The sequence below is a fragment of the Daphnia magna genome, linkage group LG7 (genome assembly GCF_020631705.1).
Source record: "Daphnia magna isolate NIES linkage group LG7, ASM2063170v1.1, whole genome shotgun sequence".
In the NCBI taxonomy this organism is placed as follows: Eukaryota; Metazoa; Arthropoda; class Branchiopoda; order Diplostraca; family Daphniidae; genus Daphnia; species Daphnia magna.
In genome coordinates this window covers 7,787,098-7,798,193 of record NC_059188.1, presented here as the reverse complement: position 1 = coordinate 7,798,193, position 11,096 = coordinate 7,787,098, and the positions used below count along the sequence as shown (strand labels likewise).

General features: G+C 34.5%; 1 protein-coding gene across 1 annotated transcript; it reads left to right on the top strand.

Moving 5' to 3' along the window:
- The first annotated feature begins 1,118 nt into the window (after window positions 1-1,118).
- LOC116928636 (nuclear pore complex protein Nup98-Nup96-like) lies at window positions 1,119-1,874 on the top strand. The gene is made up of 3 exons (XM_032935738.2): window positions 1,119-1,151; window positions 1,256-1,454; window positions 1,511-1,874. The coding sequence occupies exons 1-3, from the start codon at window positions 1,119-1,121 to the stop codon at window positions 1,870-1,872; spliced, it is 594 nt and encodes a 197-aa protein (XP_032791629.2). The 3' UTR covers window positions 1,873-1,874.
- Window positions 1,875-11,096: the final 9,222 nt, after the last annotated feature.

The following is an 11,096-nucleotide window of genomic DNA, read 5'->3' as shown; positions in this document are numbered from 1 at the left end:
AAAACTCATGGTATAAGAGTTAATTATTATTGAATAGAAGTATATTTGATTCTGTTTACATGTAGGAGTAAAAAATTATGGTATCACAGTGTATTCCCATTGAATACAACTATATTTGATTCTGTTTACATGTAGAAGTATAAACTCATGGTATCACAGTGGATTCACATTTAATACAATTATATTTGATGCTGTTTACATATAGAAGTTAAAACTCATAGTATCACAGTGTGTTCACATTGAATACAAGTATATTTGATCCTGTTTACATATAGAAGTAAAAACTCGTGGCATCACAGTGTATTCACATTAAATACAAGTATATTGGATTTGTTTACATATAGAAGTATAAACTTATGGTATCACAGTGTATTTACATTGAACACAAGTATATTTGATCCTGTTTACATATAGAAGTAAAACTCATGGTATAATAGTGTATTCACATTGAATACAAGTATATTTGATTCTGTTTACATGTAGAAGTATAAACTCATAGTATCACAGTGTATTCACAATGAATACAAGTATGTTTGATGCTTTTTACAGATAGAAGAAAAAACTCATGGTATAACAGTGTATTCACGAGGAATACAAGTATAATTTATTCTGTTTACATGAAGAAGTATAGACTCATAATATCACAGTGTATTCACATTAAATACAAGTGTATTTGATCCTGTTTACATATAGAAGTAAAAACTTATGGTATAACAGTGAATTTTTATTGAATAGGGGAGACCGGGGTTGGGTGGCACAGGGGCTACGTGGGACAGTACCCTTTTTGTATGTTCAATGTATTAAATAAATTTAATTTTTGTACAATGTACAAAGAATAGTGTGACGGACTTCTCCACAAAATGTTCATTAAACATAATTTATAGTTTGAGCGTTGACGTAAAAATAGAGTTTTGGGAAAAAGCCAAAACTTTTTACTTTGTTTTAAAGTTAAAAAACACTTTAAATTACTTAAAGCTAATTAAAAAGAAAATATGGCATTCGAATAACCTGTCATTTTACTATCTAAAGTAAAAAAAAAAGTATTTACCGGCTCTATTTTAGCTGTAGTAAATATAAATGTAAAGGTACTTCATGAGGGGTTGATGTGGACAACGGAAATGGTGTTGTATGGGACAATTTTGACCATCCCAGTGGGAGTGGCCTAACTAATAATCGATAATTCCCTCTTACCGGCTGGTTCACATCGATTTACCAGTGGTTTCAAATCTGAAACGTAAACAACGTGATAAGTAAGAGGTCTCGTCACCCTGTCGGAATAGTTTTACGTCGTTGTGGATATTCAGTAATACCGAGTTTGGAAGAACTTGCAAAGCAAGGATTGGATCAAAATGGAGAGTGTATTGTTACTTCATTTACTATAATTCGTCAAGGGTATGGTAAAATTCTTTTCGAAGGCCCTTTGGATGTTGCTCATTTGAATCTGGATGACATTGGTATGCGACTTAATAATTAATTTCAAGTAACTATTTTAACATCTTAATTTATATAGTATCAATGGGTTGCAAGATGGTGGCTGTATACCCAGACGTATCCATGAAACCAAGTGAAGGAGAGGGGCTCAATCGCAGAGCTGAAATCACTTTATACAGTTTATGGCCTTTAGATAAGTCCACTGGAAATTACATCACTTATCCCCAATACCAACGCAATAGATCAACTCTTCCTCGTTTTGAAAATCGATTTGCACGTGATTTACACAATATTCAAGCAACATTCATTTTCTATTCACCAGAAAAAGGAGCGTTGCGTTTCCAAGTGAACAATTTCTCCCAATATGCAATGGATGGTTGTTTGTATGTGAATACGATTGGAATCAATTTGAGATGCCAATTACAACTTGGAAATAACTAGTATCTTTGCCATTACATTGATTTGCTTTGAAAAAACACAGACACAACAACAAATTGTGATATAGTTATTATTACTCCGTATTTTTTTATAGTAGGCCTATCGATTAAAGAAACATAGACATTTTATTCTTCTTTCATCTGTATTTGTGAAAAGCTTCAAAATTCAATTTTAGAAGAGAAAATCATTTTTTCACTTCTTTTAGTTTAAGGAATTTATATTTTAGCAACAATTAATTATCACGAGATTATTTGTTTCCATTATCATTTGGAAATAGGAAACACTTCTTGTTTTAAACTAAAGACTGGATTGACGCACATAATGTAAATTATCACGAGATTTCTTTTTCCATTATCATTGAAAATTAGGAAATAGAATACTTGTTTGTTTTAAACTCAAGATGGCATTGACCCATTTTTCACGAATTTTCACGAGATTAATTTGACTGCAAATAGATTGTTCACGAGAATATCAGAATTAAACAAATTCAGTAATAAGTTTTCGATTGACTTTACGAGTTGAAGGTGCACGTTGCCCGACAACAATGTTACTGCCAGTTTTTGGAATATAGTCGAGTAAGTCGATGTCACGTCTATTGGTCTTTGTAGTTACCTGTTGATTTGATGCAGAATTCAGATTTGAAGAGTTAGGGTTTGACAGTTCTAGACTTTTTGTTTTCTTGGAATTATTCTTCTTAACATTTCCGTTTTTTCTTAAAGCCACCCTATTTTCTTTTTCCATTTTTTCCTTGTAGCTTTCTTTGATCCGAATCATTTCAGGCGTACTTGTTAGTACACGTGAAGACCCACGGTTCTTGAATCTTGATACTCTTGGTCCTGTTTGAGGGACTTGTGGGTGAAGAATAACTTCCGCTGGTGTCACATGTCTTCCAGTCATATGCTGAAAGTTATCAAGGCTCACATGTCGACAACCCTTTTCATTTGTAGTAGTTGAAATAGGAGTTACACTGACCACTTTACCGCAAGATGAAACTGTCAACATGTAATTAGTAGTTGTTCCACATCCACATTCCACACAATGACTTGCTCCTTGACTAGATGGAGTTAAATTCGTATTTGCATTTTGCAGTGGCAGGTGAGCTGAAATTGGAAGCAAAAACTATCAATTAAAATTTATACTTTAGTGAATGCAGCGCTAGGTACTAATACCTGGTAAAGTAGTATTTAGATGGCTGACAACTGCATTACGAAACTGCTCTTGAGCGTTTGTTTTTTGACAGACCGGATCTATTTCTACTTGATCCACTGGAACAACTTAAAAAAAACTCCAACAGTGAATATAGTGTTCTTTAACTTAATACAATTATTTCGTACCTGCAGGTAAATCTGTGACTTCTGAAGGAGCAAACATATGTTCTGGAATCGCATGCCTATTAAAAGGATAAATGCCACATGCTGCAAATGCCGACTTGATGTTCCTTGAAATAAATCTCTTTTTGTACGGTTGGATAGTTAATCCAGGGACATCATATATTGAAATTCGCTGCCCAGGATGCTGCATAATCCAATCATGATGTTCCTGTTTTAAGTCTTGTTTCATAGGCCCAAATAAACACTTATCGAGTGGTTGCGTTTCGTGTGAGGTATGAGGTGGTAAAGTAAAAAGAATGATTCAATTTTTTTTGGAAAACTCAACAACAGGATAACTTATATGGCTAATATGATTATCCATAATCAAAAGAATTGGTTTTTGTGGTGAACAGTTAATCTGTTTCTGAAGATGTTGAAGGGAAATCAAGAACAATTCTGCCGTCATCCAGCCAGTTTTGTGTGCTAAAGGAATGAAACCTTCTGGTAGATTAATCATCTTCTCAAGATTGACTTTCACTCTTGGGAATACGAATACTCCAGGAAAATGTTTACCAGCAGCATTAACAAACGCTAACATTGTTACATTTGTTCCTTGTTCTTGACTTGTGGTTGTTGAAACATGAATCATTCATAGAAAGTTGTGTTTCATAGCAATCAATGAAAATGTTTACAATATTTGACCTACCGCCTTCACTCCAGTCTTTGCAACAATCTTCTGTGGCTCAACTACTGTAGGATTGTTTGTTTCATCACAATTAAAAATATCTTCAGGTTGAAAGTTGTGCTTGTTTATTAATTCAAACAAATCATCGTAGAACTTATCAATGACGCGGTGATTTACAGCAGCTGCTCTCGCTTGACTTGTTCGTTCTGGCTTCCTTATCGAGAGGTTTTTATTTCGTTTCAGAAATAGGGAAAACTAATCTGACCCTGCTGCTTTCTTTACACTCAACTGATTAGGCATTGAAATTAAATTTGCTTTACCGTAACAATAGGCCAATTTCTTTGTATCAAGAGGAGTGAGGCCGTGATTTAACTTCTGTGCAACAATTAGATATTGTGACAGTTCTTCTTGTTCTGGAGTTAGCACTTGTCGATTGTGAAAGCTCTGTTTCAACGTAGAAGTATTTGGATCAGTGGGATCAAACTGTTTCGACAAACGATGAAGAGTAGATTTTGATATGCCTTGTTGCGCTGCTTTTCTAAAGCTAATGTCTCTTGAATGTTGTTGGAGTAATGCTTCTTTGATGGCAGATTCAGTTGGTGCTGTATCTCCATTCTTTCTAATATATGTAAAAGTCATGTAGGCCTAACGGATTCACTTCAAAAACTTAAACCAATTGAAAAACGGTTTAGGCCTACTTCAGCCTGCAAGGTAGGGTAACAAAATGGATAAAAGTTTAGTGGCATACAGTTTTAGAAATTTGTAAGATATATTTACTACCTTTAGAAAATGTGATGCGGGATGAGCTATTTAGGTTGCAAAAACAATATTTGCAGACTTACTTTTAACAACAAGAAATATAAAAACAAATCGATTAAATTAAAATAAACATCGATTTTTTACAGCCACGCCTTCTTTCCTCTAACGCCAACCCCCTCACACTGAATATATGTTTTTAGATAGAAACCAGTTTACAGATTAATTACTATATGAAATAGTGATTAATGATAAACGTATTTAGTATTTTTTAATGAAAATTCATTGGTGAATGTAAATATATTATTATTTATTTTTTTTACCTATATATAACATACCTTCAGTTTCCTTTTCTTATCTGTCCCAAGCAACCCCGTTAAATTTGACGAAAAAAATATGAATGAAGATTAAAAAATCTTAAATAAAACTATCAATTTTCAACGAAAATAAAAATAAAAAAAAAACAGGAAAACAGAAAAGCCTTGTTTTTCAATCCGTATACTTCTTTTAGACATACATCAAATACATAAAAAAAACTATAGAGCTTTAATGATCTTTTATTTTTTTGTCCCATCCAACCCCGGTCTCCCCAACAAGTATATTTGATTCTGTTTACATGTAGAAGTATAAACTCATAATATCACAGTGTATTAACAATGAATACAAGTATATTTTATCCTGTTTACATGTAGAAGTATAAACTCATGGTATCACAGTGTATTCACATTGAATACAAGTATATTTGATGCTGTTTACATATAGAAGTAAAAACTCATGGTATAACAGTGTATTCACAATAAATACAAGTATATTTGATTCTGTTTAAATGTAGAAGTATAAACTCATAATATCACAGTGCATTCTCATTTAATACAAGTATATTTGATTCTGTTTACATTTAGAAGTATAAACTCATAATATCACAGTGTATTAACATTGAATACAAGTATAATTGATCCTGTTTACGTATAGAAGTAAAAACTCATGGTATCAAAGTGTGTTCACATTGAATATAAGTATATTTGATGCTGTTTACATTTAGAAGTGTAAACTCATGGTATCACAGTGTATTCACATTGAATACGAGTATATTTGATCTTGTTTAAATATAGAAGTAAAAACTCTTGGTATCACAGTGTATTCACATTGAATACAAGTATATCTGATTCTGTTTACATGTAGATGTATAAACTCATGGTATCACGTGTATTCACATTGAATACAAGTATATTTGATCCTGTTTACATTTAGAAGTAAAACTCATGGTATCGCAGTGTATTCACATTGAATACAAGTATATTTTTTTCTGTTTACATATGGAAATAAAACTCATGGTATACCAGTGTATTCACAATGAATACAAGTATATTTGATTCTTTTTACATGTAGAAGTATAAACTCATAATATCACAGTAGATTTGATCCTGTTGACATATAAAAGTAAAAACTCATTTTATATAAGAATTTATTATTATTGAATACAAGTATATTTGATTCTGTTTACATGTAGAAGTAAAAACTCATGGTATCACAGTGTATTCCCATTGAATACAACTATATTTGATTCTGTTTTCATGTAGAAGTATAAACTCATGGTATCACAGTGGATTCACATTGAATACAAGTATATTTGATCTTGTTTATATATAGAAGTAAAAGCTAATTGTATCACCGTGTATTCACATTGAATACAAGTATATTTGATTCTTTTTACATGTAGAAGTATAAACTCATAATATCACAGTGTATTCACATTGAATACAAGTATATTTGATTCTTTTTATATATAGAAGTGTAAACTTATGGTAGCACAGTGTTTTCACATTGAATACAAGTATATTTGATTCTTTTTACATGTAGAAGTATAAAGTCATGGTATCACAGTGCATTCACATTGAATACAAGTATATTTGATTCTGTTTACATGTAGAAGTATAAACTCATAATATCACAGTGTATTAACAATGAATACAAGTATATTTTATCCTGTTTACATGTAGAAGTATAAACTCATGGTATCACAGTGTATTCACATTGAATACAAGTATATTTGATGCTGTTTACATATAGAAGTAAAAACTCATGGTATAACAGTGTATTCACAATAAATACAAGTATATTTGATTCTGTTTAAATGTAGAAGTATAAACTCATAATATCACAGTGCATTCTCATTTAATACAAGTATATTTGATTCTGTTTACATTTAGAAGTATAAACTCATAATATCACAGTGTATTAACATTGAATACAAGTATAATTGATCCTGTTTACGTATAGAAGTAAAAACTCATGGTATCAAAGTGTGTTCACATTGAATATAAGTATATTTGATGCTGTTTACATTTAGAAGTGTAAACTCATGGTATCACAGTGTATTCACATTGAATACGAGTATATTTGATCTTGTTTAAATATAGAAGTAAAAACTCTTGGTATCACAGTGTATTCACATTGAATACAAGTATATCTGATTCTGTTTACATGTAGATGTATAAACTCATGGTATCACGTGTATTCACATTGAATACAAGTATATTTGATCCTGTTTACATTTAGAAGTAAAACTCATGGTATCGCAGTGTATTCACATTGAATACAAGTATATTTTTTTCTGTTTACATATGGAAATAAAACTCATGGTATACCAGTGTATTCACAATGAATACAAGTATATTTGATTCTTTTTACATGTAGAAGTATAAACTCATAATATCACAGTAGATTTGATCCTGTTGACATATAAAAGTAAAAACTCATTTTATATAAGAATTTATTATTATTGAATACAAGTATATTTGATTCTGTTTACATGTAGAAGTAAAAACTCATGGTATCACAGTGTATTCCCATTGAATACAACTATATTTGATTCTGTTTTCATGTAGAAGTATAAACTCATGGTATCACAGTGGATTCACATTGAATACAAGTATATTTGATCTTGTTTATATATAGAAGTAAAAGCTAATTGTATCACCGTGTATTCACATTGAATACAAGTATATTTGATTCTTTTTACATGTAGAAGTATAAACTCATAATATCACAGTGTATTCACATTGAATACAAGTATATTTGATTCTTTTTATATATAGAAGTGTAAACTTATGGTATCACAGAGTTTTCACATTGAATACAAGTATATTTGATTCTTTTTACATGTAGAAGTATAAAGTCATGGTATCACAGTGCATTCACATTGAATACAAGTATATTTGATTCTGTTTAAATGTAGAATTAAAAACTCATAATATCACAATGTATTCACAAGAATACAAGTATATTTGATCCTGTTTATATACAGAAGTAAAAACTCATGGTATCACAGTGTATTCACATTGAATAAAAGTAAATTTTTTGCTGTTTACATATAGAGGTAAAAACTCGTGGTATCACAGGGTATTCACATTGAATAGAAGTATATTTTTTGCTGTTTACATATAGAAGTTTAAACTTATCACAGTGTATTTACATTGAATACAAGTATATTTGATTCTGTTTACATATAGAAGTAAAAACTCATGATATCACAGTGTATTCACATTGAATACAAGTATATTTTATGCTGTTTACTTATAGAAGTAAAAACTTGTGGTATACCAGTGTATTCACATTGAATACAAGTTTATTTGATTCTGTTTACATGTAGAAGTATGAATTCATAATAATCACAGTTTATTCACATTGAATACAAGTATATTTGATCCTGTTTACATATAGAAGTAAAAAACCATAATATCACAGTGTATTCACATTGAATACAAGTATATTTGACCCTTTTTAGATATAGAAGTAACAACTCATGGTATAACAGTGAATTTTTATTGAATACAAGTATATTTGATTCTGTTTACATTTAGAAGTATAAACTCATAATATCACAGTGTATTCACAATGAATACAAGTATATTTGATCCTGTTCACATATAGAAGTAAAAACTTATGGTATCACAGTGTATTCACATTGAATACAAGTAGATTTCATCCTGTTTACATATAGAAGTAAAAACTCATGGTATAAGAGTTTATTGTGATTGAATACAAGTATATTGGATTCTGTTTATGGTTGGGTAGGTGGACAGAAGTTGGGAGAACCTAAACATGGAAAGGTAACATTACACGAGAGATCAAATCACATATAACAAGAAATATAATTTACCCGAGGCGAGAAAGAACGAACATGTGGGTGAGGTATGACTATACAATATCTGGCGAGTGTTGACTCACTCCACAGACTATAATCTGATAATTACATAAGATCAATTAGAGGGGATAAATTACAACAAGATATAAATCAACGCACCAGAAATAATAAGCACAATAAACTTACGAAAATGTGAGATCGAGTTTCACGAGACGTGACAGGACACATAGAAAATGATTGACAAGCAAGCAGACTAAATAATGGAAGCTAATATAAGCGCTAAGCGTGGGCGGTGGGAAAAATAAGAAGTAATAAAGAGATAATGAGAGAGAGGAAGAGTAGGGAAACAAAAGAGAACGGGAACAGCGCCGTTATGCGGACTTCGCGGAAACATCCTCCCCCGAGGAAGGTACTGACGAGCCAGTTTCAAGAAGACACAGCTCCGTAATTCCACGGCGAAAAATTCCCGCTGGAAGCTGGACGTCTACCGCTCGAACGCACCCGTCTGGTCCAGACAATACTCGAATGACGTGTCCAATCTTCCAGATGCCACGGCCGAGTCCCTTGTTTATCTCCAACACGATATCACCGACCGCTAAATTCGGTCGCTGAGTTTTCCATTTCTTCCCAGACGCCAGGGACTGTAAATAGACAGTTTTCCATAAATCCCAAAAGAGATTCAGAGTGCGTTGGAGATATTTGTATTTATCTCGAGGTGGAGCATCGTCAAATACTCCAGCTGGTGGATGAGCCGTCGGGGCTCGATTCAGGAAGTCATTGGGTGTCAGAGGGCGAAAATCCGCCGGGTCTGAGCTGGCGTATGTCAGAGGACGGGTGTTCAGCAATCCGGCGACTTCAAACAGCAGCGTCCGGAGGAGGTCTTCTGTCGGATGACGGTAGTTCCCTTTCTCTTGGTCCAAGGCGTTGTAAAGCGCCCGTTTGGTAGATTTCACCAAAAACTCGTGCGCACCCCCAAAATGTGGCGTCCGCGGAGGCTGAAAAGTCCATTGGATGCTGGAAGAGTGCATGAACCTTGGAATCTCTTCTGACGCGTATAAGACTTCGGCGGCTTCGCGCAACTCTCTTTCTGCGTCGATGAAATTGGTCCCGTTGTCAGAATGAAGAACTTAGTGATGAATCTTCTCAGTGAGAGGAGGAAATCCATTGATGACAGCGACGGTACAAGGTCCAGAAAGATGGCTCGGGTGACGAGGCAGGTGTATAAAACGCCCCAGCGGTTAACCGTCCGATTTCGATATAGGCCAATCTCCAATGGTCCGAACAAGTCAGCAGCCGCCCTAGTAAAAGGTAGAGGTCCGAAATCTAGACGCGATTCGGTAAGATCGGCCATCATCTGTTTGCAAGGCTGAGCTCGATTACGTCTGCAGACGACGCAGTCTCGGCGCACTTTCTTGACCAACTCGCGGCCTCTTCTTATCCAAGTGTTGGCGGATGTAACTAAGGAGAAAATCGGTTCCAACATGTTTGAGATTCTCATGGAATGCCTTCATGGTTTTCACCGCCAGGGGGTGCTGACCAGACAGGAGGGGCGGGTGTAGCTGGTCATAAGGCAATTTGGCTCGTCCAGCTCGGCCGCCTAGACGAAGGATTCCATCTTCACTGAGAATCGGTGTCAGGGCTAAGATGAAGGAAGTGGAGTAAAGAGACTTCTTCTTCTGAAGTCTGCGCAGGTCCTCGCTGAAGGATTAAGCTTAACATTTCTTGATGAGGTATAGAAAATCGTCTTTCAGCCGACAGAGAGCCGGAATATCCTCTTGCGTAAGATGTGCACTGGACCAGACCGTCGTCGCGATTTGGGTAGCGGTGAATGAACGAGCAGCTCGGATCTCTTCGTTGATCGCCATCCAAGGTAGGTCCGCGGGCTATTCAGACTCTGTTTGTACGAGAAAATCCGGGCCGGCTAAACCAAACGGGAGGAAAAATATCTCCTTCCAAGGTTGAACGGGTGGCCGCATCTGCCGGATTCAGCATTCCTGGGACGAATCGCCATTCATCCGCGTCCGTGAGAGACTGAATCTCCCCGATCCTGTTGCTAACGAAAACTTGATAATATGCAGCTGTTGCTCGTATCCAATTACGGACGATGCTACTATCTGTCCAGAATTTGTGACGTGATATCTAGACCGGTAGAGAGTCTCTAATTGTTCTAGCGACTCTGCCTCCTAATAAAGCAGCGTTGAGTTCCAGTTTCGGTACGGAAATGCTCTTTTTCGGGGCAATCTTGTTGGCTGCTTTAACCTGACGCACTACCACTTCCGGGTCCCTCTTGTGGGAATAAACGTTTCGAATGTAAAGGACGGCCGCGTAT